General features: G+C 52.8%; 5 protein-coding genes across 8 annotated transcripts; 2 read left to right on the top strand and 3 right to left on the bottom strand.

Annotated features, from left to right (window-relative positions):
• The first annotated feature begins 2,080 nt into the window (after window positions 1-2,080).
• Window positions 2,081-3,568, top strand: H310_04813. 2 transcript variants are annotated; one of them, XM_008869322.1, is made up of 5 exons: window positions 2,081-2,699; window positions 2,757-2,903; window positions 2,967-3,051; window positions 3,110-3,219; window positions 3,271-3,568. In XM_008869322.1, the coding sequence occupies exons 1-5, from the start codon at window positions 2,113-2,115 to the stop codon at window positions 3,332-3,334; spliced, it is 993 nt and encodes a 330-aa protein (XP_008867544.1). In that variant the 5' UTR covers window positions 2,081-2,112; the 3' UTR covers window positions 3,335-3,568. The 2 variants fall into 2 exon arrangements, with proteins under 2 accessions (XP_008867544.1, XP_008867545.1); XM_008869323.1 differs by having other exon boundaries at window positions 3,110-3,568.
• H310_04812 lies at window positions 3,158-15,177 on the bottom strand. Of its 2 annotated transcripts, XM_008869321.1 has the most exons (15): window positions 14,525-15,177; window positions 13,719-14,452; window positions 13,658-13,674; window positions 12,985-13,608; window positions 10,121-12,929; window positions 9,903-10,070; window positions 9,074-9,853; window positions 8,782-9,030; window positions 7,893-8,730; window positions 7,735-7,839; window positions 5,915-7,679; window positions 4,086-5,848; window positions 3,850-4,035; window positions 3,555-3,798; window positions 3,158-3,503 (listed from the first exon to the last, which is right to left on the bottom strand). In XM_008869321.1, the coding sequence occupies exons 2-15, from the start codon at window positions 13,823-13,825 to the stop codon at window positions 3,364-3,366; spliced, it is 9,795 nt and encodes a 3,264-aa protein (XP_008867543.1). In that variant the 5' UTR covers window positions 13,826-14,452; window positions 14,525-15,177; the 3' UTR covers window positions 3,158-3,363. The 2 variants fall into 2 exon arrangements, with proteins under 2 accessions (XP_008867543.1, XP_008867542.1); XM_008869320.1 differs by having other exon boundaries at window positions 12,985-13,674.
• Window positions 15,178-15,522: 345 nt separating this feature from the next.
• On the top strand, window positions 15,523-17,325 carry H310_04811 (hypothetical protein). The gene is made up of 3 exons (XM_008869319.1): window positions 15,523-16,212; window positions 16,265-16,728; window positions 16,774-17,325. The coding sequence occupies exons 1-3, from the start codon at window positions 15,828-15,830 to the stop codon at window positions 17,221-17,223; spliced, it is 1,299 nt and encodes a 432-aa protein (XP_008867541.1). The 5' UTR covers window positions 15,523-15,827; the 3' UTR covers window positions 17,224-17,325.
• Window positions 17,326-18,683: 1,358 nt separating this feature from the next.
• On the bottom strand, window positions 18,684-20,528 carry H310_04810. 2 transcript variants are annotated; one of them, XM_008869317.1, is made up of 10 exons: window positions 20,402-20,528; window positions 20,208-20,354; window positions 20,116-20,151; window positions 19,965-20,069; window positions 19,758-19,917; window positions 19,574-19,703; window positions 19,389-19,533; window positions 19,229-19,339; window positions 18,985-19,181; window positions 18,684-18,938 (listed from the first exon to the last, which is right to left on the bottom strand). In XM_008869317.1, the coding sequence occupies exons 1-10, from the start codon at window positions 20,442-20,444 to the stop codon at window positions 18,798-18,800; spliced, it is 1,215 nt and encodes a 404-aa protein (XP_008867539.1). In that variant the 5' UTR covers window positions 20,445-20,528; the 3' UTR covers window positions 18,684-18,797. The 2 variants fall into 2 exon arrangements, with proteins under 2 accessions (XP_008867539.1, XP_008867540.1); XM_008869318.1 differs by having other exon boundaries at window positions 18,985-19,339.
• Window positions 20,529-20,671: 143 nt separating this feature from the next.
• Window positions 20,672-24,277, bottom strand: H310_04809 (hypothetical protein). Its single transcript, XM_008869316.1, has 3 exons — window positions 24,155-24,277; window positions 21,355-24,099; window positions 20,672-21,299 (listed from the first exon to the last, which is right to left on the bottom strand). Exons 1-3 carry the CDS (start codon window positions 24,206-24,208, stop codon window positions 20,754-20,756), a joined length of 3,345 nt encoding a protein of 1,114 aa, XP_008867538.1. The 5' UTR covers window positions 24,209-24,277; the 3' UTR covers window positions 20,672-20,753.
• Window positions 24,278-24,650: the final 373 nt, after the last annotated feature.

Here is a 24,650-nt window from a genome sequence, read left to right as displayed (position 1 = left end):
AACGTCAAACCTTTGTGAACGATTCTTTTCGTCAGCCAAGTTTGCCCAGACCGACTGCCGCAAAAGCATGTTGCCTCAAAACTTCGAAGCCCAAATGCTGTTGTACTTCAACATGGACGTCTGGGGTGTGAATGACGTTGTTGTGGCAATGAACGGAGACACTGAAACTGAGTAGGATATCCAGGATAATCTAGATTATTTATCTTTTTGCTTTGCAAAAAGACATAATCTATTTTATTCCTCCATGTGAAAGATAAGTAAAAGATTATATTTTGAAAGGCCCTCCTCATAGAGCCTACTTTGTCGTCCTTCCATGACCGAGTTGATCTGATCCAATGTATTCTGCAGCTGGCGTTGTTTCAACTTCGCCTTGAACGACGCGATTATCCCGGCGTCTCGGGGCTGCAGGTGCGTCGTCGTATTAGATGGCAACATCTTGAGCTGGACATTGGTTAGCACCGTGGCTACATCCACGGTATGCGGCGGGGCATTGTCGATAAGGAGAAGAACGTTTCGGTCCTGCGCGGCCATGTGCTCGTTCAACGACGCCAAGAACGAGTTGAAGATCGATCCTGTCATCCACGCCTTATTGCTCGAGTGGTAATCATATCCAAGGTCGCTGCCGGTACGTCTGTCGAAGCATCGTAGCCGCCATGCTGTCCCAATGAATAGGGGATCGACCATGTCCGAGCCATCGGCATTTCTCATTAAAGCCAGCGTGACACGTTTCGAAACCATTTTCGTCCCCGGGACTCGGTGACGTGTAATGGAACGATGCAGCGACAGACGGTAGAAGAAGGAAGTTTCGTCGATGTTGTACACGTCCATGGCACTGAAACCACTTGTAGCTGCCTGGATGTCGCGGCGTCCTTCTGCGACGCCTTCAAGGGACGTCGAGCCGGCCTCGCCGTGCTGGATCTTGCTGGTGAGTCCATGATTTCGCTGAAATTTGAACAGCCATCCTTTTGAAAACGAGAGGCGCTGACCCTCAGGTATGGCTAGGTCTTTGCAGAGTACGGTTACGAATGAGCTCGCCAGTGAGACAGACTCCAAGCTCTTCGCACCGTAGCACCGATTCCATGAGACTGGACTCAACGGCAGGTAGAGCAACGTCGCGATCAATGGAGCGCGCTTTGATGTCGGCACGCTGGCTTTGTGTGTTGTGTCGCGCGATGGCGCGTCCGACGGTCTGCTTCGATGGCGTAGAGCACAGATTGAACGTCTCCATAGCTCAAAGTGCCAGCTCGGAATACGTCAAATGTGGTTCTTGTAAATGCTTAACATGCAAGGCATGTTTGTCGCCCAACATCATGCGCGGTTTTATCTCTGAATTGACTTTACAGTTAGCCACATTGACATCATGCATGCATTTGAATATTTGAATGAACATTGCCATTTGATGTTATTCATTTCCATAAATTGTCGTGATTTAGCCGTTCTAAAGTCGGGGGGAAATCAGTAGATTGATTTTTGTTGGTACCAACCCAAGTACAGTACCAACCCACGCAGTTACCAAAGAATAGCAATGGTACCAATCCAGATTAATTCGAGATTGGCAATGGTACCAAGCCAGGTTCTACGTGATCGAAAACGGGCCGTGAGCCCTGCTGCAATGGGAAGCAGTGATTCATCCTTGCTCAGTGGGATAGGCGGTGACGGCAGGAGGCGTCGTAAACGCCGAAAATAAACACGATTTTCTCGTTACTCCGGGTATCATTCTAAAGCCTACAGCAAGCTTGTCCAACGTGTAGTTGTCGATCACCAACCTCGCACGCCTGTCAGTGGCGGCTACGTACGAGAACGGACGGTCGATTCGTCCCGAGCGTGTGGCATCCATAATCTGCATGTTGCTGTCTCGGGTGTGGCGCGATAGCACCGCTTTGTAGCCTGGTTGATACCACTGCCATTCTATTGAAAACTGCGTGAGTTGGTCCTTGGGTTTGTACCAACTAAAAATCCATGCACTCGGCGTGTTATATGTGATCCAAAATTTTAACCTCGAACTCGTTCTCATAAATATGAAGTTTCATTACCATGTTCCTCACTTTCAAAACAAATGTCAATATATTATATTCCAGAGGTTTTGTTGCTTCCGCTCACCATCGCAACACGATGGCGTTCCAGCGTGACGTACTTCCGCTTCAGGATCTCATCCTCAAGTTCATGTCCAAGAGGTATGCCCCGGACATGCTGAACGATATGGCCATCGCCAGAGCGCACCGGATCTGCGACCCCAGCCGATCTAAAACGCACAAGGTCAAGCAAGACCTGATTCGAGCAGTGCTGCAAACCGGAAGGTTCAGCGATGACACGCTGCCGACGGCGTTCTTTCACCCCAACTTAACCAAGATTGAGATCAATGGAGCAAAGATCTCGACTGTGTTTGTGAATCGGATGGCTGCAGTGACAGTCAACTTGCATCATGTGAACTTTTCAGGATGCTTTCGATTGACGGACGACTCGATCCTCGCCTTGCTTCAGCACTGCCCAGATATCAAGGAGCTCAACCTGCAAAACTGCCGCAAATTGACCGACGAAACACTGCATGTCCTCGTAGCGCATAGCCCCAAACTCAACAGCATCGATGTCGGTGGCAACACCAACATGACGATCGAAGGCATCACGTCGTTTATCGAGTTGCACCCCAACCACTCCAAGTTTTTGAAGGTGCACATTTCCGGACACCGCGTTACAGACCAGTACGCCTTGTCACGTTGCCTCCCTCGTGCTTATTTTGTCACGGTCCTTGGAATTAGCACACTCAAAGTGATTGCCAACAAATGCCGAAAGCTCCAGAGCTTGGCCGTCGGGTACTGCGGCCTCACGGACGACGCACTGATTGCTCTACTGGATCGCCGACCGTCGATATCAGCCCTTCATCTGCACTGGAACTACAGAATCACGTACGACTCTCTAGCGTCCATCCACTGCAGTGGATGACACAGCCAACTTCCTTGTGTGGGTAGGGACCGTCTCCTAGATCACATGGGCCGGCAGTGCCCAAATCTGCAGGAGCTGAATCTTTGCGGTGTCAAGACTGTCACGAACGATGTGCGTCGAATTTCTCAGTGGCACGTGGAAGAGATCCGTCTTCATGGGATCTGTGTAGGCAATTTATGCTTTTCTGCAAGCGAAAATGGCGGCTGCCGACGGGGAGGATGCAGTGGCCACCCAACGCGAAGCCAAACGGATGAAGAAAATGGATGTTAAATATACAAAGTACGTGGGATCGTAATTCGCAAGACACTAATTCGATTTGGATTCCACCAGTGTGTCCAAGGAAGTCCTTGCCCACACAGCCGACACATACCCCGACCTGGTTGTGATTTCGTGAGCCTGTATTCCAATACAGGCTCATCCACCTCATTCGCCTTCGAAGTACACATCCATCCGCCCAGATGGGTCGTCAGCGTCCATGCTCATGCAAAGGTTAATGGCCAAATGCAGCTTGTCCTTCATCACTTGCACCGAACTGTATGCGGGCAATTCAATATTGAAAAAACCTACACACGAATTTGTCGCAATTGCAAACGATTGGATGAAGTCGGTCGTACAGGTATCCGCTTTCGGCAAGAGCGAGTCTTGGGAATGGCTGGCAGCATGAGTCGGCGGTTTGATGAGTAGTCGGGTCCGCGTCCGGTCGAATTCGGCGTCATCGGCAGGTAAGGACTCTTGGCCCCAAGCAAAGTTGATGAACCGGCGTTTGTCTTCCTCGGAAAACCCATGTAGGACTTGCCAAAAGTACTCCAAATGCGGATATGCTTCAACCGTCATACCCGCAGCATATTTCGTGTGGCGCTGTCACAACAAGTCAATGTCCCTTCGTCGAGACTTGAACGATGGCTTTACCTTGAGCAAATCGATGTCGATCACTTGGCTGCCACCGATCCACTGCTGCAACTCGGTCCACGTGCACAGAGGCAGCAATTGTAGAGGAAAAATTTTGCCCACGCCTCGAAGAATCGCATCCACCTGGGGCCGGCATTCTTCGAGTCTCGTTTTTGTTACTAATCTGACGTACTCGGCGACATTTTCCTAACAAAAGAACATTATGAGGGGAAAATTCGCGCAAATGTCAACTGTACCTTCGTCACAGGCTTGGTGTGACCGCCAGGAACAAGCTCAACGACGTGTCCATCGCTTAACGCTGTCGTAAATGTTAGCGCCTCGAGTAGTGTTGCGTCAGTCTGGATGCTGATCAAGCTATCGTGAAGTGCCTGATCGACTTGCTTCAATTCGGCAGCAACGACAGGTTGATGCACGAGCATTTTCCAAATCAAAGGAGCCAGCCGAAGGGGCAAGTGGACTCCAGTGCGCAGGCAGCATCCCATCAAGAGCCCCACGAATTCATACTGCTCCATGTCATGTCGACTAGTTGCGGATGGTCGAGGCAAAACCATGTCGCGTCCACTTCCGAGCTTTTGGGTAGAATTCGGGGTTGGTAGGAACAAGTTCAGCCGGAAGCATTCGTGGGCAATGTCGCTAAACAATTGCCGGTACGGTCCGCCTTCGCCCACGACATTTTCACCCATAAAATCGACACTGAATGCAATGAACGGATCGGATGCACCGAGTGGTCGCTTGGCGCGCAGCGAAAGTGGATTGACAGCCATCAATTGATTTTGGACGAACTCGAACAACGACACGGACGGATCGCGCTTCCAGAGCAGACGGTCTATGGTGACGGTGGGTTTCTTTTCGCCGCCTTGAGTCGTGTTGTCTTGTACGAGATTGAAGAAACGGATTTTTACTCCTGGGAATATCAATTTCCGCAGCTTCACCAATTTTGCGCCGACACCGACATGGTGAAAGTCCACAAGGCTCAACGTTTCGCTCAACAGAACGTTCCACTGCTGCAAAATCAAAAAGCGCAGCCGAAGCTCTGGTAACGACAGTGCTGTCAGCAGCGAATGCTGCGTGTCGACAAGTGCCCCCAAGTGGCTCACCGACATTTGAGTCAAGTTTGGTAGCCCAATGCGATGGCATTGCTGGAGCGCAGCGTCGATGAGTTGCACGTCCATCGCAAACGTCCACTTCCCCATGGCGACGAGTGCTTGTTGCAGCGATGTAAAACTTCCGAACGTGAGTTGGAGATCATATCCTTTCGAACGCAATTCCACATATCGCTCACGTGGACACGTGGGCACGTCTGCAGAAGCGATCAGTTCCGCAGCAGTTGATCGAGGAACCAACGCATTCAGAATATCATTCACGCGCGGATCGCGACTGTGACCGGCATTGTACGCGGCTTTGAAAGTTAGGACCGACAAACGATGTTGGCTGGTCGTCGATGGCGTCTCGACATTGCCACCATCTAGTGGCGCGATACCGTCAACAGGAGATTGCGAATCTAGAGATGTCAGGATTCTCTCTTGATCGCATTCCGAGCCACATATAGAGCACGTTGAGTTGTTCCAGTCGTTCAAAAACGTGCAAGCCGAGCATGTCCATCCATCGCTTGGGCCAGGAGCATTGGTGGACGCATCGGACTCTGGCGGTGATGCGGCCTTGTTTGGGTTAAGCGTCCCGCACAAGTTGCAAACGGTCGAGTCGGCATTGTTTTCAAACGTACACGAGGCGCACGCCCACATTGACGGCGCCGCTGAAGAGGAAGACTCGGACTTCTCGCTGAGGTGGATGAATGCCATCAGCTCTGGATCGTCTTCGGTGTGTTCACCTTCGAAGTAAAACGGCGTGTCGGTCAAGCTCGCCATGAGCTTATCAATGATATCGTCGCGACCGACGTCCACCACGCAATAGCCAATTGAGAATCCACTCGAGTCCGTGGGGCAATAGAGAATTCGCGCGAGGATTCCAAACCGAGTCACATCCGTTGCAGAAAACATACCTATGCAGAGCCATAAGCGGCGCACGGTCAACGGGGACTCCAAACAATTGCACATAAAATCCGTACTCTGATCATCAGCTTCGCCACAACACTCCAGGGAAAGGTGTACGACCCACTTTGATACCGCTTTCACGAGCCCATCGATGTCCGAGGTCTTGGGTAGTTTTTGCAAGATAAGTAGTCGATCTGTGTAGAAGTCGCTGGCTCGCATGCGGTCGACCATAGCTTTGATCTCATCGACTGGGACGCGACCGACTACGCCTTCCTTTGTCCTCGCGTCTGTAAACGCATCTGCAAATTTCGTCATTCGTCGAAATGACTGGATCACATCCTCCGTGTCGGAATGAACCACCGTGAGCATTTCGACCAACTGCTGCGCATAAGTTGAATAGACTGGACGCTCTTCCGCAAACACCGCCTTCCACTGTTCTTTCAGCTTGTACGCCAAAGAAGGCGACACCGTCCGAGGCATTTTCGGAATCAGCGCCGCAAATGCGATTTGTTGCACCAGCGGAGGCCAGTTGCATAGGTCCAAGAAAGTGCACCATTGATTCGGGTCGTTGAGCAAGTCATTCAGCCACGTTGCCACACCTAGCGTCCCGTGGATACCATCGACGCGAACTTTGTAGCGAGCGTATTCGGATATCGACATCTTGATGTAACACGAATTTGACGGAACCCACAACGGGGGAAGCTTGCTGAGACCTTTGCGGCCTCCATAGTATCCTCGAATTAGTTGAGTGCAACCTTCATCAAAGAAGATTTCCATGCAACTTCCCGCGGGCAAATCCATCAAGACTGGATGGACGAAGAACGTCAAGACCATCCAACTTACGTCTGGCAAGTGCAAGTGAACGAGCGGCTCCGGGGGACTAGCGCTGGTGACGACATACGACTTGTGGTGTTCCATTGCTTTGTTCAGCGCCACGGACACCTGCGACCCAATGAATTTCGCCATGTCCTTGAATGCGACAGCGTCGTCAACTATGACTTCCTTGGACTTCTTCTGTTTGGGTTTCGGTACAACAGGAAGCACATGCGACGTTGCCTGAAGGAACTGAATCGCGTCTTTAATCGAGTGCGATTTCTCGACCGCCATCGGGGACCATTCGTCTGCTGCAACCGCGAGCAAATCCGACAAGGCATACCCTCGCTGCAACGAGTGGCCAAGGTCGACTCTAACAAATTCGGGGCACTTTCGAACGATGGCAAAGACACAGTCGCGGGCCAGCTTGTACACTGCGCGACTCGACGAAACGTGCATTGTTTGAAGGACTTGATCGGCGAACATCGAAACGGGTGGACGTGCCACGTCGCCACCTTGCAGTTGCGATACGGACAGCCACCAGTGTTGCAATGACGCTGTGTCGGGGTTGATCACTTGCAAGAGTGCTAACTTCGACGCTGGGTCAATCAGAGCGATTGTGCCCCAGTGGCCTTGGCACCAACCCATACCAGGTGGAGCACTTGCCACGTCCAGTTCGATGCGGTAGGTTGATCCAATTGCCAAGTCGTCCCACTGCAACGCCGTCCAGTCCGCGTTGTTGTCTGGAAAAAGACAGCCAGGCGGAACGTGTCCGTCGCACAATGTGTGCGCAATTCGTCGGGCGGCGGCGTTGTTTCCTTCTCGCAGTGGCTCGCGGAGTTGAGCAAAGAAGTAATCCATTTCGTACGACTTGAACGACCCCCGCACGTACTTTTGAATCGCTGGAATTACATGGCGTTCCCAGTGGTCAAGCAATTTGTTGCGTCCAGGATGTTGAGGCAAATCGGCTAGCGTCGCGTACGAGTACATGTTGTACCAATACGTGGCTGATGTGTCGTCTTCCGCCTATGGCAACAGCACCGTTGGGTGACCAACCGCAATTGAACAAAGGAGCGCTTACATCGAGGATTTGAGTCGACAAGTTTAATGGGCTTGGAATCGGGAGATGCGACTTGAAAGGACTGAGCGCCACAAAGTGATGCATTTTGCGCAAATACAACCATGCCTACATAATGCGGTGAGCTGGAGCATAGTGATACATTGATGTCAGGGAATTACCATTTCACAAGCGTGTCCCAACTCTGTCGAAATGAATTGCATGCTGACGGGGCATTTTTGGGCAAGTGCCATCAATGTTGGAGGAATACAACCATACAGTGCAAGAACTTGGTTGTCCGACACACTCGGCCACAACGGAACGAGGACATGCAAGGCTTTGAGCACGCGCCAGCTCACATCCGACTTAAACGTGCACACTTCGTCGGATTTGATCCACGAATCGATTTCTTGAAGAATGTCATCAAATACGTACAGAACCTCCAAAAACAGTTTGGCGCAGGCGGCATCGATTTCGACTTCTGATACAGGAACGACTTCAGCCTTTTGCACCTTCGTTTCAACTCGGCCGCATGATAATTGAAGGTTCAATTGATGTTGGAAAATGGTTCGAACTTGGGCAGTGACGTGGTTCCACGTCACGTAGCCGCCTTCACGCAAGTGTTCGACCGTCCCTCCCAATACAGCTACCGCGCCGATCCCTTCGTACATGTCAGCAATCGTCTTGGATCCCTTGGAAAACCCAGGCACGAGTTTCAGACACGCCACAACCGCGCCAAACGTTTTCGAGCTAGGAGTGAGCCACTTGCGAACTAGCGCGATGAAGTCAGATGCCAAATCTTGCTTAATCGAGTGCACATCCAGCGGTTCGGCGGCAGCATTAATGGCTGCGGCCATTGTGTTGCGTGGGGTCGAAGCAGCCGATTTTTCCGGAGCTAATGATTGCAACCGGCGAATTTGCTCGAGACCAGTGACCGAGCACGACAAGTTGAGCGACGACGTGATTTTTTCTGCCATCGCTGTGCATTCAGCTTCAGATGACAGGAGCAGCACAGCAAACCTAAGAAGACATGAACAAATCACCTCAAGCCTGGAACAGTGATAGATGTACCCCTTGGCCTGGAGTTCGGAGTGCAGGAGAGTCGACTTCCACAGTCGAGAACCGGACAAAGACTCACTTATACGCGGAGGAAGTTGGTCGGAGTTACCAGATGTGTCCGAACACCGCAAAAACACGTGGTCTAGATCATGCACGTTGCCAACGTAGCAGACTGTGCAAAGGTCGTAGTTTGAACACGACCGACACTTGAAGCGATGTCCGACCAGTGGATTCAATCCACACCCGTCACATTGGACGTAGCTACGTGCACCTCAGTCACAGTTCGTAGCTTAACAAGACTTACCGATGAATGATCGAGGTGTCCAGCAGGTGTTGTTGTTTGGCAAGGCTCGTCGCATCAACCGAAATGTTCCACGACGGGATTTCTGGGTGTAGTTGATCGTCCAGAAGCGCCACAAGCTTGATCAGGGCCTCGTTGGCTGAATTGGTCCAATACAGAACAGTACCAAACGAGTCACTGCCTTTCGCAGGACAAGCTGGGCGTTCCACAGACAAACATGTCCCAATTCCGTGCAATATCCGACGTACAAGCGAGGTGTCTTGTGGTGCAGCAAGTTGATCAAACAATCGTCGAACCGCCCGAAGTAGCATTGGAGAATGACCAAAATCGACCAGACTTCCAATCGTCGTCGTCCAGTTGGAAGTCAATGTGCAATTTCGATCGACAATTCCACGGACGAGGTCCAAAATTCTAGCCTTTTCATGCGCCGTTGAGACAAATTGAAACAGCGCGTGGCACATCTCGAGGCGAGCGGCCAGTGGAACTTCCACAGCAGTCCGAAGGAGGCGACGCAGTACCATCCACAAAACTTCAGAATAACCCTTGACGTTGCGGGAGAATGCGTCCTTCGCTTGAACAGCATTTGCGAAGTGGTTCAACGCGTTGGGTAATGACCACACTGGCGGGTCCCGAAGGAGATGAATGACTTGAGGAAGCATGAAGCTGTCGTGGGGCTCGTTGGATGCAAACGCAGTCAGCTCCAACCCAAGCATCACCTTGTGGGAGTACAAGGTGGAAGATCTTTCACATAGAGATTTCGCTGTGTTCAAGTATTTCTTTAATCTACGCGTATGCCGATGAATCCTCATGTCATGCGAATGAGACAACTTACCCATCTTCCAATTGAGCCATCAATTCCGAGCCGCAAAGCTCGCAGTTGTCCGAGATCGCCACTTTCTGTGTCGAGGTCGTCATGGATTGTAACAATGCACCCATAAACAATTGTCGAGTGCTCAAGCTCTTCAATCCAAGCATGTTATGCAAGACGTTCAGACCCGACCTAGAAAATAGCTGGAATAACGCCATTTTCGCAGCAAATATGGCACGTACAGTCGACGATTAGCGTTCTTTTTGTGGATTGCGATGACCTTGTTGATCTCCGTCGGCACGACCGAGCTTTGAAGAAACTTAACAACGGTGTCGAGGGACACCGACGGATTGTGATTGTCATTTGAGTGGACTTTTCGTTGGTTGAGCAACAATCGCGCTCGGTCTTCCACAAGCTGGATGATGCTGGGCAAATTTAACACATCTCCGGAACCTCGAGCACCTTCCAACTTGGCATAAATTGCTTCAGGAGTTTGTTCCTGCAGCTGGAGATATGAACAGAGGCCTTGCAACAGCTCTTCGTTTCCAACCAAGCGTTCGATTACGCCGTCCTTGGGTGTTTGGTCAGTCAGGAAAGCGGCCCACTCGATCTCAATTTGAGAATGCTTCATCATAAACCGTTGCAGGTCAGACACGCCTTGAACGACCGATCGAAGATCCGTGACGTCCACAGTGTCAATATCCACTTTACTGACACCAAGGAGAACAGCCAAACATGCCATGGTGCATCGGCGCCATTCAATGCTCTTGCGCAGAAAAATTCGTCCGAATTGCTTTTCGAGTCGATTTACAAATGGATGATCCACGTTGTTAGCAATGGCCACGATATTTTCGGGAAGGGAAGTACACGCGGACAATGCGTCCAGATACTGTTTCGAGACATCTTGCGTGGACTCGTCAGCCACGAGTTGCCGAGCCAGGTTGCTGATAAGTTGGGCCAATGCATGCTGAGTGCGCAAAAGAGCTGGCATTCGCATTGCAAAGTACCCCCGGGCTTGGCATTTAATCCCGTAGCGCAGTTTCTCATTGGCATTGTCATCCGGATGCGTCGTCGCACAGAGCACGATCGTGGCTGCATCGCCCGCCAAGCTCGACGTAGGCCACGGCGATGGTCCATGAAAGTATTTGTCGCCCTGGAACGCATGGTCGATGCACAAGCGGTCGAGATTCGTGTGCGGATTGCTCGTCACAAATGCAAAATCGTTCGAGTTGACCGTACACGACGCGTGGTCAAACTCAAGATCCAATGCAGTCGCTTGAGAAAAGTGCAGTTGTTTTCGAAAGGTCGGGACCCCGAGGCCATATGGATGTGGACTCTCTGCGACTTCGGCGGGGGACAAAAACCCAGTCAGTTCGGTCGACTTGTAGGCCGCATCGGCATGTTGACACTTCGGCAAGGTAGCAACCACCGCATCCATGGACAGCAGCAAGTCCTCAAGGGTTGGAAGGAGAGTGTTCGCCAACTCTGGTCGATGCGCCAAGCCCGCGACGATCAATGGCAATAGGGTACCTCCAAGGGACGTTCGGAACTGCCGGTCGTCTTCGTTAAAATATGCTTTGCACTCAGTCAGCACAGTCTCAATCATCCATGGCACATGAAGGTGAAGTGGCTGTTGAAGCATATATGCCGTGATGGAAAAGAGCAATCGTTGGGTCGGTGAAAGTGTCTTCGGTTCACGATCTAGAATCGTATGTTCCTTCTTGTTGAGGGACAGAAGAGCGGAGATCCAAACTTGAGGAGATATCGTAAGTCGTTGAAGGAAAATCGAGCTCGACGCAAACGTTCGAAGAATACTACCCGTGAACCCCGCCTTGACGGCACTTGCATCTGGGTAGGTTCGGGTAGGGTGACTGAGCGGCATCAACAACGCGTATGACATGTTGTCTCGAGACAACTCCAGCGAATTGCACCATTTTGCTAGGGACGCTTGCAATTTCTCCGGCGATGCAAAGAACACTTGGTGGTTCATCCCCCAGAGCAGGGCGCGTTGCGCCAATCGCGACGTCGAAGCGATGTACTCTTCACCGCATTCGCCAGTGCACAATTGAACGAGCGTGTCCTCCAACGACTCGGCGTCGAAATCTCCGAACGAGGTGATATCGGCAGACATGGCTTCCTCAAGGAACCCAACCAACAAGTACAGCCAATTGTTTACCACGTCAGGACTCCATCGAGCTTGGACGGCATGAACAATGTAGCTTGACAACGCTGGGAGACACGTCACAGTGGGGCAAAATGGCAGAAAGTACCCTTGCCGAGGGTCGGAACCCACCAGTTTTTTCATCATTTCGAGCCGAGCCTTGAGTTTCACCACTTGCCGTCGTTTTGGTTTTCCCGCTTCGAGTTGTTGGATGTGCATTTCAATTGTTTTCAGAGGGAAATACGTGGGCTCAAGTCGGTGCCGCAGACCCACAATCCGAACCAAATGATGCAAAATAAAACCGCCAGGATCGGTCAACGCTGGTGCGGACGTGTCCACCGGTACCGCATTCTCGATGTTGGTAAACTCCAGCATGACGGAGGAATTGAACTCATGCCCGATCACTCGATCTCGAATATGGTCGTAGCACATGGGCGACCCTCCAGACACCGCCACCGATTGGTGGACGTCCGCCAAGAGCGTCCCCGACGCCATGGAAAATACGTTCAAAATGTCACCTTGCCGTCGACGTTTCGACGGCTCGACATGACAGATCGCCCCAGGAACTACAATGCCAAGTTGCTTCCCCGTTGTATAAAACGACCCGGCAATCAGCAACACCGGGTCCAGGAGCGTCAAGTTGTTTTGCTCGAGCACAAGGGATCTTCGGACAGGGATGACGCACCGGCGCTTCAGCAGGGTTCCGCTTGTCACGAGCCACTCACTCGCTTGTTGGACGTTATAGTCATGCTTCAGTAGTGCGACAGCACACTCCCTTGACCCAAATTGCCCCTGCCACGCTTGTTGCAACTCGGCCAACAGGTCATCTTGGTCCACACGGGCGTCTTCAGTCATCGTGGGCATCGATTCCACTTTGAAGAACTCATCGTCTAGTTCGATATATATGTGAAAAATGCAACGCCCTGCCTCAAATGTGTGACTTACCTTCGAGAGAAAACGGCAGCTCGTCCACGACATCATCAGCAGAAATGGGCGGCACAACGTCAGCCAAGTTGGTCGTTACCGCCAGACAGGCGGCGCACAAATCGAAGTCACACCCCGTCAAACAACGATACCGCACGCCGTCGGAACCGACGCAGCTGGTCTGGTGGCCGTCACATACCCAAGGTGTTTTGGAGTCGCTTTCGCCGACAGGATGTTCATGTGTATGGCTAAAATGTGGGAGGGACGCCGAAAATGACTTTTCGGGCTTGTCATCCTTTTTGACACCAGTTGGGAGGTGCAACATCTCGCGCATGCATTGGTCGGATTGGTCTAAATACGATTCCAGCGTCGTCGGGTCGTACTTGTACACAACAAATTCATGTTGTGCCGGCGTGGACTTGCCGGCAGCACCGCCCGACCGGTTGTCCATCTTGATTGGTTTGTGCGTCAAGATGTTGCCACTCGCGTCTTCTTCGATGATTTGAATGTCAAAGCACCCTTCCGCGCCCCATCGATATGTGTTCATGCGTTGATTCTTGTCCCACCGCACAGTGATACCGCTGCCTTGGACACCTCCCCACGTCGAAATGCGCTCGACGGTTCCAGGGCTTCCCTCCTCACCGTCTTGATTTGACCACTTCCAGTCAGGTCCTCGTACAACTCGGTTACCTACCTGAATCGGGTTTGCATCTGGAACGCTGTTGTGAGACTGGATAAATCGAGAAATGAATTACCTAAGATGGCGACAGAAGTCGACCGTTCCTTTCGTTTCACCTTGGATCGCTGGAGTGTAGGAGGAATCGGAGTTTTCGACGATCGGTTTGCCACAATATCGCGACATGTGATTGCGTACAGAGCCTTGCCGTCCGAGACCAAAGCGTATACGCTGGTAGAAGTGACACCACCGAGTCCGGACCCGCCAGCGAGGTATAGAGGGGTCACTGTTGAAAAGTCGAGCGAAATGCGGTCGATGCTATTTCCAGGCATCGCAACGGTGCGGCAGTACAAGTGCTGGTCCACCAGACACAGCCACGACCGTTCGACGTCGGCGCTTCGGCAATAAGTGCGATTGTGCAGATACACCATGTTGCGCACAGTTTCCGCTGCGCCAGTCCCAACTTTGAACAGACCAGCACGAGTGTAAATGTATAGGAATCGACCATCTGTGGCAAAGGCGTCTCGAGGTGATAAGGGAAGAGCGTCTAAGACCCACGACCCGATCATGCATCGAGGGACCGGTAGAGCCAAACGAGTTGTCACATCGGGGGACGGGGCGTGTCCGAGGAGGTGCATGACCCCTTGAAATATGCGCTGGTCTTCGGCGGGCAGTGGAAACGCCGAGGCTGAGTTTGTGCTCAATAAAAGAAATGCCATGTCTTGAAGGATGGACGCAGATTGGAGCTGGATGCCGAGGGCAAGCATAACCATGAAAGCCCGAAACGATTCTACTGACCAGGAGCTCGTCGATCTACATGAACGCGGTGGAATGGGGTCAGTAAGAAGGACGGTAGTAAGTGATGACGACAGCATGGAACTGTACCCTTTGAAAATATTGTGATCGCGGAGATAGGTTGTGATGCTGTGCAAAACTTGTGCTACGTCGAAGGGCTCATATCTAAGGTTACCAGGAGGCAGCTGAATTAACTTGGAAACACAAAGAAGCGGGAGCGACTCAGCATTGACGTCCGCGACGACCTGATCCCATGATGACACATCTCTTCCAGGAACGTGCGGCCACTCTCGAGGCGGGATGTCGTCCAAACGGTGAAGACTTTTGGACGAGCTCAAGGATGATGGTAGCGCATCAGAATTTATAGCTCGTGCTGTTCCTTGACCTTCTGGCGTGGACAGCTGGGACCGACACTTCGCAAAATCAGCACGGCGTACATGTTCCCACTCCCGTTCAGTCGCGACATGATCAACAAAGCGCCGAAAATGGTCAACCTCATCCATCACGGGGCAATCTGTGTACCATGAACAGGGGGTGGGAATATCTCGTCGAGGATAATTGCTTTGCACTCGTGCTTGTGCAGTGGTGTGCTTCCTGGCGTCCCCATTGCCAGTGGCGTTCGTCGTCTGTGCGAACGCCTTGGGATGGTGCGCGGGGGATACGAAATCTCCTGTGAGCGCTGTTCTATCGCTCAACAGACCAAGCAGACGGGCGAGCTCTTCGTCGTCCATGTTGGCCCGAGGGTGTTTTGAATTCTGTCCGCGGATGAGTCAAAAGCAAGTACCAACATTCTCGACGTCTTTTTCGAAAATGGTTAATTTTGACATGTACTTCGAAGTATTTTGCAAACTTTTGAGCATTTTGGCGAAAATATACCGACAAAATGTTGAAAATATTTAGCAATTTTATCCAGCTTTCCAGAGAAAAATCGTAATGTCAGCCGAAACAACTGAATCCTCCATCGTCGGTGAGAGAGCAGATGCCGTGGTAAGAGCAATGCATGGGTGCATTGACACGAACGAGCGCTGATATTGTGCTTGGAGGAAGGACAGTCACGGTAGGTCTGGCAGAGGGTGGCGTGGGTAGAAAAGGTGCTTTTGCTGCCTGACATTGGGATGCGCCATACGCACAGAATTACATAACAATTGGAAGCATGCGACCAAAAAACCAAGTGCCGAAAGGAAATGAGCGGCAAGTCGAAAGTTGTTGAATGAACTCGGGCCACGTCGCCTAACACACACCACGAGCCATCCATTGTTCCAGTGACCTGGCAGACGCGTCCTCTATTGTTCATCCCTTGTGATACGACAGGCGGCGTTACACTGTGAAACCGACATGAACTGCCACAACAGTCTAATTGTGTTTGCCACCGCTAGATCCCACGCCAGAAAAAATGCTGGCCACGAGCAGCGTTGGCGCCACTACCGCTGTTTGCTCGCTGTCCGACCAGGTGAAGAAGTACAAACCCCGCAATGTCGCCGACGTGAAAGACTCGGACAATCCGAACAAAGTCGTCAAGCGCGACATTGACTCGTTGGTTATCATGTGCATCAAAGTCGTCACCGAACGATTTAGCACCAAAGCGAACCCCATGGCGGGTATCCCGACGAGGTTTCTGCCCGAAGTGACGCAGCGCCTCCCTCTCGATTTGCACATCGTGGCAACGGCTCCGCACATCCACGACGAAAACTTTTGGAAGCGCTGTTGTCTGCACCGGGCAGGATGGTCGAACTTGCAAATTGCGCACCATGGCCTGACTTGGAAGCAATTGTACTTGGGTGCGATCTCGCGAGCGTGCCTGCATTGCTTGTGCTGACCGTCTCTGTGTAGAGCGCAATTTGCAAGAAGAACTGGAGGCATTCGACCCGACCAACTCGAATGGCCATGGCACGTACGCCGACTTGTTGACCAAGGTCCACGCGAGCGCGCCGCACATCTTCTCGCTTGAAATCGACCAGCTTTTGTCCCACTTGGACGTACACGAAGTCACGTCGTGCCTGCCCAACTTGACCAAGCTCAAGCTGTCGTACGGCGTCAAGAACATCGGTATGAAGTACGAGCGAATGCTGTTCGGAATGAAAATTAGCGACGCCACATCTCTTTCGCATGCGATCAAGGCGACTACGACTCTGTCGACGCTGCAGCTCCCAAGCAATCTGTTGGACGACGATTTGCTTCGCATGCTCATGACGGGCCTCATCAAGAACACCACGATCACAACGTTAGATTTGTCCCACAATAAGATTACCAACCATGGCGCCCGCCTTTTGGCCAAGCTCCTCGTGCCCACCTCGGTGCGAGTGGCATCCTTCGGCTTCATTTTAACCTCAACGTGTTAGGTCATATCAACGCTCAACTTGTGCGACAATCAAATTCACGCGGAAGGCGGAAGGTACTTGGCTCGTGGTCTCAAATGCAACACGAGCTTGGTCGAGTTGAACCTACGGCTCAATCGCCTCACGGACGAAGGGGGCAAGTTGCTTCTCGAAGGTCTCGTCGGCCATCGATCGCTGTCGATTTTGAACTTGAGCAACAACGCCCTTGCGTCGGAAACTGCGGAAGCGTTGTGCAGGCTCTTTTTGGACCCCGACAGCGCTCTTTCTGTCATCGATTTGAGCGGCAACCAACTCCAGGAATCCGACGCCATTTCGTTGTACGAAGGATTGGAAAAGAACACGCGTGTGGTAACGTTGGACTTACGGCAAAACCAAATCTCCAAGGACACGTCGGCACTAACGCAAATTGCGCAGATCGTGCGCCGCAACGAGATCGAAGGCCGTCGATCGTGAACCGTTCTTCGCCATGTTTCATGCATTAATGCAATCCTACTACATTGCCTCTTACGGCGTGTCCAAGTCGTCGATGGGGTGAACGACGTGGTCCTTGACACGGTCGCAACTGGCACTGTGGCTGTGAAGTAAATGCATCGACGAGGCACAGTACAGCTTGGTTCTGTCACAACGAGTCAATTGCACGTGCCATGGACAGCTACCCACCCTTGAGTGACGACAACGAAATGTCACAGGGCGATTTGCCCCCACCTCTTTTTCCCGCCGCAGTCGTGTTTCGAAGTCTCGTTTGGAATTCCACTGGCGAAAAGCCATTTCGGCATCAAACAACGTTTGAAATGGCCCGGTGGGAAACGTTTCTTGGATGGGGAAGATGGCTAGCGCAGTGCGAAGACACGTGACGGTGTCGTGAAAATGGTGATGTTGTCCACACAACGACGGGGTGTCGCTGATAACATGCAAGCCGCCTGATGGGGGGATTTGACGGTGCTGGACAACCAGAGCGTTTTCCATGTCTTGCTCGAGACACCATTTCGCCGAGAGGAATTCGGCAAACGGGTCACAACTCCACAAAGCTCTGGGGATTGATCTGTACGCGTCGACTGGAGGCTGGATAAGCAAGGGAAGTGCTAGCTCGTGGTTGTGTTTGGAAGTGGGGGGTTGAATGCGCCAAGCTGACCCAATGTTGGCAATTGTGATTGTCCAAGGGCATGCACTTAAGAGTGTTGTCGACATGTCGAATCCCTCCTGAGCCGTGGACAGTGGAACCTTTTGGCTCACTTCAAACGCGCATTGGAATTGTGTCCTCACATGATTGCCATGCGTGACTTCACGGCTCGCTTCAATGAGGCCCAAATCGCAAACTTTGACCACTGACGCCAGCACGTCCACACAAGAGTAGTAATCTGGAAACGTGAGTGTGTAAAGGATGGAGTGTTCCTCCAATGACAGGGTGATCACGTCTGCATGACCCGTCGATGCGGCTTCGAATACCGCCGCCCTGCCATATCCTCTTGTATCCGTTCGTGTCCACGTGTGATCAACATGTTTGCTCTTGTCGGATTCCACGTGATCCTGTAGATTGTCGAAACGGAAGTGTCGTGGAGCGACATCCAAGTTGCTTGATCCCGCGAGACTCGCTTCACACTCCCACAGTTTCTCGACACATAAAGTGTAATCAACAACGCCTTCGTCCAGCAAAGTTGCCATCTCGTCGTGGACTTTTCTCTGGTCGAGTGGTGCATTTTCACACCCGTTGTCGACCAGGTCGTCGTCCCACATGTTGTTCCAGTTCTCTATCGTAGCGTCGCGCATCGCGACTTCCGAGTAGTCGCATATGCATTGGTCGGTGTTTGTTCCCCACGGACTTTCTCCATCCATCATTGTCGTCGCGCCAGGAAGAAGTATTTTCACAAATCCAAAGTGCCTTTTTACCGAAGGCGGGGAATTTGAAACGACCTCTGGCACTGAATATTTTATCAATATTGAAAAGTCATCTTCGAACATGCAAAGTGTTGTTTACGTGCTTGAGCCGGCACCGAAGTGGCATATATTAAGGATTGCTACCAGGATGATCATGTTGCCGTCGGCGGGGGGATTTCGTCTGCGTGGGGACTCGAGGAGGGCTCGACTGGGACGTCTTGAATGGTGGGTTCTTTCGGTGAAGGTCGACCTCGCGGGCTCCTTCCATTCCAGCCACCACCCCTTGGCGGAGCCTAGACCCACCAGTACATCATCCGAGGGCGCATGGGAACGACGTACGTGTGCTTGTAAATCCTTTCGCTTCACTTTGACATTGTGTGAAAAGTTAGCGCTGGCAAATGCGGACGATGAGTGCGAGTACGCCCCCGGGCCAGGAGCCATGTCGCCCGTTTTCATCAGCATGATTTCGCGCCCCGAGTTCTTTCGAATGTTTCCCGATAGCCAACAACTTCGACTGCTCAGGTTTGTGTCTGGCGCTAGGAGGTCGACATGTAGTGCAGGGCACCCAAGGCGGACAAAGTACCTCGTATCTCGTCGTACTTGGTCGGCGAACTCAACTTTGTAGCTGGCGCAAGGCGCCCGCCCGGGCGCGGGGGTTTATAGGGAGTGTAAATGGGGCCAGGGGAGAATTCGCCTGGAATGCGTGAATCAAAGGGTTTTCCTGTGTACTGCCGAAGCGATACCCATGTTTTCCCGAGCATGCCGCGCTGAGATGTACTGCACTCGCTGCATGCCGACGGTACTTTGGTCTTTTCGTCGCGTTTCTCGAAGCCCAAACCGGGGCGCGGTGCCGAATTTGGACGTGGACGTCGGTCGCATCCCGTATTCCTAGACTCTCGTGACGGATGGGATGCCGTGCGAAACGTACACTCGTTTGGTTCTCCGACGCAAGCATCGACGGGGCGACGTTGGACATATCGTCCGTCCTAGATTGGTGCGCTGGAGGGCTCAAGAGGACGCCTTTTCGATTGATCACAGACAGCCAGGACTCTCGATGGCTGTGAAAGGCCCTGAATGTAAGCTCCCGAGCAAAGAGGCCTTTGGCTCCCTACCTCTTGACTGGTGACCCCGCTTTCACACACTGGACTTGGCCTTTTTGAAACGTGTACTTGGGTGCTTGTGTCTTGTACTGCCGCACTTCCACGTTGTATTTTGGTCCTGGGCTGTCGGTCGCGATGAGTTCGCGCTGGTGGCGTTTGTCCGTCATGCATACTGCCAAAATGTGACTCGGATGAACGACATATGGGAGAGGGCTGCACCTTTCTGCGACAAGAAGCGTTCGGATTTTGGAAAACTGAGGCTTGGGAACCGAGACTTGATGATGGAAACGTCCGCGTCGTAGTGACTCGGCGACAGATGAATGCCTGGATGACCTGTCATGTGCATGTGACCGACGGAATGTTTCCGCACCCGAGTCGTGGATGGAAATGCTGGGCGAGAATTGCCCTAGAGTGGTGTGAGTCGACGGGCGGGGTGGCGATCGAGTCCTTTTTCCTCCCTACCCTTGATCCAGCTATCCCGATGGCCATGCCCTCCCGTCGCATCTGGTTGGGGCTGCGCGTGATCTCGTCGAAGGGCAATCGCACCTTTCTTGGGCGAATGCTCCAGTGATTCGACGTGGCTGTGGTAAATGGGCCCGGGTGACCTCGCTGTAGGCGACGCACCATGAACCTCAAGACCCACGCAACGAGAGTACCTGCATCTGCGACGAATCTATCCGAGTTGCCAAAGATGGACATGATGATATCCCACGCGGATGGAGCGGCGCGGCGGCAGCTTCTCCGGTGCTGTGAAGGGCTGGGCAGGTCAGCACTTGATCGTTAAAATAGCGGAGGGTGTTGCGCCCCTATTTTTAGTGGCACCTTTCATTGGGGCTCGAATTGGTGCTGACCGACCACATCCGCCGCCGACGCCATGGCCGCTGGTTTCGTCCCAGCCATGCATCCCCTGCCACTTCACTAGACCATATTTCATAACACGATGGCGACTATTATTTTTCATCTTGCTCTATGGATGCACCTACTGCGCGATCAATCCCTTCTCGACACCTATCGGACCATGTCCTGCAATTGCTTTCCAACAAGGTACCGCTCGTCCCGAATCGAGTCGTGCAGCGCACGGAACCAACTCGATGCGGTCGACTTGGACGTGATTATGGCGAGGCCAAACACTTGAGTCGCAAACGCCGCGCGGAACACGTGCGTTTCGTTCAAGTTGGACCATCCGAGCATGGCATACGCCTTGGTGCACATCCACGGGAGCACGGTGCACACCACGATCGCCCGTCCCAACGGAACAATTACATGGTCGTGAAAGCGCTGGATGTCGAAACGCCGGTGGCGCAGGTCGCGCGCGTGTTCGACGCCATCGTCGTTCGACTGCACGTGGAATCGCAACTGTTCGAACCCCAGTTGCATCGAGTTGACCACGGTTGGTTCGGCTTGGCGGAGTTCGTCAATGCGGTCGACTGGGGCAGGAGCGTCTGCGGCAACTACCTCCGGCTCGACATTTTGATTGTGGCGGCGCTTGGTCAGGGGGAAATAGCAAATGCACCACACAAATAGGTGCAGCACGACAAAGCCAAACGCATGCATCTACAGCCAAGAAAGAAGTTAGACTGGACCGGAGACAACGACACTGCAGACGAACTTGTGGAAGATGCGACCAGGAAAGAACTTGTTGGAGCAACAGCGACCCCACAAGCCCAATCAGGACTGGGAACACGATCGACCAAGTCACACCCAACTGAACGAGGGCCGTCCTGCTCAAGTGCCGCATCGAAAAACCCTGCGCGAGCAGCTGAGGATGCACGTCACTATCTTGAATGCTAAACACTCGGCACAGCTTGAAGCCGTTGATGAGGACCCACATCGCGACAACACCAGCCGCGGCATTCAAAGAGTCGTGGCGGAGGCCCGAGAATTGTTCCAACATGGCCATCGACAGCCGGCCAAGATACAGAGGGCTCATCGTCGTCATGCCAATCATGATCACCGTTGTGACCCAGCAGCACGCCATCAACGCCCCCAGTCGAAGCGACAAATGGGTTGGAATCGTGCGGGGGAGAAGATTGTATTCGACGACAGTCGGGTCCACCAAGCCATCTTCCGGCCACGGCACGTACCTTGCGCCGTACAGACGTTCCTGGACTGGCGGGGGGTCGTTCACAGGATTGAAGCTGAGCGGGGGGACACCCAAGATGATGCTATCATCGATCGAGGGGGATGCACCAGTAGGGAGCGCGGGAACCCGTGGGAGTAAGTACTCAACGAGGCCCAAGCGGCGGCACAGCGTCGACATCCACTTCGCCTGCATGTGGCCCAATTCGTGTTTGTACGTGTCAAGGATGTTGAGCACTGTCATGTGGGCCAGGACGAGTTCGAGCGGCACTTGCAGTGGCGCAAAGACGTAATGGAACGTAAATTGGAGGGGGAAGAGGGTCGGCACAGCCATATAAGCCAACCGCACGGGGAGAAAGACGAGGGTCGTCAAGAGCATGGCGTAGATTGCAAGGGAGAGGACCATGCGGCGCGCGTGCTTGACGCTCGATTCGGCCAGCATGCTCTTCAAGATGTCTTGGTTGGGCTCTTGGGGGCGAATTGTCGCGGCGAGAATATCGGGGTGCATGACTTCACGGAGCTGTAGAACGGCCACCGTCACAAACAGCATGAAGCTGATACCGAGGACCCAATGCACCATCAGAGATGTCAGCATTTGGTCCAAGAAAAAGTCAAGGCGATCCCATGGCGATGCCAAGAAGAGCGTGAGCGTCGCAGCGTCCAGGCCATACCCGAGAATAATGGGCAACACAATCATCTTGAGCAGAAGGAGGGCGCCGACCTTAACCAGGGCATTCATGCAGCTGAGGAAGCCGAGCATGCCTGCGAGCAGCGGGTGCGGAGTGTACAGCGAGATCGTGTTGACCATCACGCGCCACGACATGGCCGCAACACAGAAACCGAAATACCCCACACCGCACGTGAGGACGTCGACGAGTTGGAGGCAGTCGCCGTGGGATTGCCCGAGGCTGGTCGTGTTGGCGACTTTGCCAACGAAGTGTGCCCACCCGCTGGAGGCATCAAACCCCAGGGAGGTCACAGGATCGAAATGGGCCTCTTCGCCGACGACCTGGTTCAATCCTTTGGCGATGGACACGACAATCGTGCTGCCGAGGGTGTACGGTAAAAAAGCCAAGATGCCGAGGTACGCGCCGTTGAAAGCCAAAAACCAGCACACGTTGCGCAGCAACACGTATGGGGGGCCGCGGAACCCAATGACTTCGTCCATCGCAATATTGATTTCCATGTGGTCCAGGTCATCGTCCCAGGGGTTGTTGAGTCCATCGCCTTGATTATTCCGAACGTTGTTTCGCGCGGCAGGGCCGTTGAGCGGTCGGCGCCGACGTGGGTTTGCGTTGTTCGCTTCTGCGACGCGGGGATCGGGGCGGACGTTGCGCGCGACATGCGGCCGGAATACAGCGGCGTGTGGGATGAGTTGAATCGCGTGGTCGAACAGTGGCAAGTTGTCTTGAATTCGCAGGCGAAGGCGGCGGGGATGCATGTCACGTTGGGGCAGTGGTGCCACCGGTTCAGGCTGGCCAGCCATCGGTTGGCGGACGCGAAACTCGTGGACGCGACGAGCAAACTGCAGTTCGACCCCGTTCGGGCCGTCCTCGTCGGAATCATCGGACGCATCGTTGTCGCTATCGCTCTCATCATGGTCACCGAGCCACTCATCAACACCGTCGATGCGCTCGATGAGGCGGCGGGCGTGGTTATGCTGTTGGCCACGTTGTAGGGGCTGCTGGTGCAGTGGCTGGGGCACGGCCATCTCAACCGCTTCCATCTCTTGCGCCACGAGCATTTCGCGATGGCGGAGTTCCTCTGCGTCGTCGTGTACCAGCGGCTCTTCCATTATGCGGTCCATATTGAAGCGCAAAAAATCCGCGAAACTCATCAGCGACAGAAAAGAGCAGACTATCACAACGACCAAGACAATGCCGGAGAGCACATCCGCCAAGATCAAGTCGTAATTCTGGAGTCGGTCGTTCAAGTTCATCGACCCCATCGTTGCAGCACGCAACAGCCACAGCCGATACAACCAGCTCGTGCACCATGGTGCGACGACGCCCCAAGCGAGAAACACCAGCACGGCGCGAATAACCAGTGGCAGCCATTTCTTGAGTGCAACGATGACCACGGACAAAAGCAGTTCCTGCGTCGGAAGCGTCCTTGGAGACCCTTCTGCGTACACAGGCTGAAACGAGAACTTGTAGCCGCATAGTTCGCATATGTCCTTCTTACAGATCGCGAGCCATTCAGTCAAGCAGTCCGAGTGAACAAACCGAATGGAGCCGCTGCACTTGCATGGCGCAAAGAGACGGCGTCCAGGCTCCTACACTCAAATTACTACGATTTCCCATGCATCTATACGTCCAGGACACACGTACTTCTTCGCCACGACATACGCGGCATTCCTCTTCTTCATGCATCGGTTCCTCCATGCCAATGCTGCGGGCAGGACTGCGGAATCTGCACGTCGTCGTGGGACGAGGGCAATATTTATACGCCGCACAATATGAATATTTTTATGAAGTTCTGTTCATTTTCCAGCATATAATATTGCCATCAATGTAAAAATTCCATAGTAAAATTAGCTCGGAATAAAACAAAGTCTCTACATTTATTTTTCCACGAATATTTCAATACTAGTACTCCAGATCCATACCGGATATGCTTATCCGGACGTTGGAAGCGCTCTCCCTCCAAATTTCTAGAAACCGCTGAATACCGGCCACATGGCCATCACCGCAATCTACATTGCTTCGACATTGCCCCGTCGTCATGCATTATCTCGACGATAGAGTTATACATTTGTTTGGCTTTATCCAGAGACCACCCATTGAAGTCGCGGTTTACAGTATTCCATTCCGTGGACGTGAACAT

The sequence above is a fragment of the Aphanomyces invadans genome (assembly GCF_000520115.1).
Source record: "Aphanomyces invadans strain NJM9701 unplaced genomic scaffold supercont1.8, whole genome shotgun sequence".
Lineage (NCBI taxonomy): Eukaryota > Oomycota > Saprolegniomycetes > Saprolegniales > Verrucalvaceae > Aphanomyces > Aphanomyces invadans.
This window is presented reverse-complemented; position numbering and strand designations above follow the sequence as displayed.

Bases quoted from the DNA above. Each gene is read 5' to 3' on its own strand.
- H310_04813 (XM_008869322.1), top strand. From the start codon at position 2,113: ATGGCGTTCCAGCGTGACGTACTTCCGCTTCAGGATCTCATCCTCAAG. The intron at 2,904-2,966 runs GTACGACTCTCT...TTGTGTGGGTAG, and splicing joins CACTGGAACTACAGAATCAC to GGACCGTCTCCTAGATCACA. The intron at 3,052-3,109 runs GTGCGTCGAATT...GGATCTGTGTAG, and splicing joins TCAAGACTGTCACGAACGAT to GCAATTTATGCTTTTCTGCA.
- H310_04812 (XM_008869320.1), bottom strand. From the start codon at position 15,165: ATGGACGACGAAGAGCTCGCCCGTCTGCTTGGTCTGTTGAGCGATAGA. The intron at 13,675-13,718 runs GTAATTCATTTC...ACAGCGTTCCAG, and splicing joins GACTTCTGTCGCCATCTTAG to ATGCAAACCCGATTCAGGTA. The intron at 7,840-7,892 runs GTAATTCCCTGA...CGCATTATGTAG, and splicing joins TGGGACACGCTTGTGAAATG to GCATGGTTGTATTTGCGCAA.
- H310_04811 (XM_008869319.1), top strand. From the start codon at position 15,828: ATGCTGGCCACGAGCAGCGTTGGCGCCACTACCGCTGTTTGCTCGCTG. The intron at 16,213-16,264 runs GTGCGATCTCGC...GTCTCTGTGTAG, and splicing joins TTGGAAGCAATTGTACTTGG to AGCGCAATTTGCAAGAAGAA. The intron at 16,729-16,773 runs GTGCGAGTGGCA...TCAACGTGTTAG, and splicing joins AGCTCCTCGTGCCCACCTCG to GTCATATCAACGCTCAACTT.
- H310_04810 (XM_008869317.1), bottom strand. From the start codon at position 20,444: ATGTCCATCTTTGGCAACTCGGATAGATTCGTCGCAGATGCAG. The intron at 20,070-20,115 runs GTGCGGAAACAT...CAGGTCATCCAG, and splicing joins CATTTCCATCCACGACTCGG to GCATTCATCTGTCGCCGAGT. The intron at 19,918-19,964 runs GTGCAGCCCTCT...ACATTTTGGCAG, and splicing joins ACGCTTCTTGTCGCAGAAAG to TATGCATGACGGACAAACGC.
- H310_04809 (XM_008869316.1), bottom strand. From the start codon at position 24,208: ATGGAGGAACCGATGCATGAAGAAGAGGAATGCCGCGTATGTCGTGGC. The intron at 24,100-24,154 runs GTACGTGTGTCC...ATTTGAGTGTAG, and splicing joins GCGTATGTCGTGGCGAAGAA to GAGCCTGGACGCCGTCTCTT. The intron at 21,300-21,354 runs GTTCGTCTGCAG...TCTTGGCTGTAG, and splicing joins CCTGGTCGCATCTTCCACAA to ATGCATGCGTTTGGCTTTGT.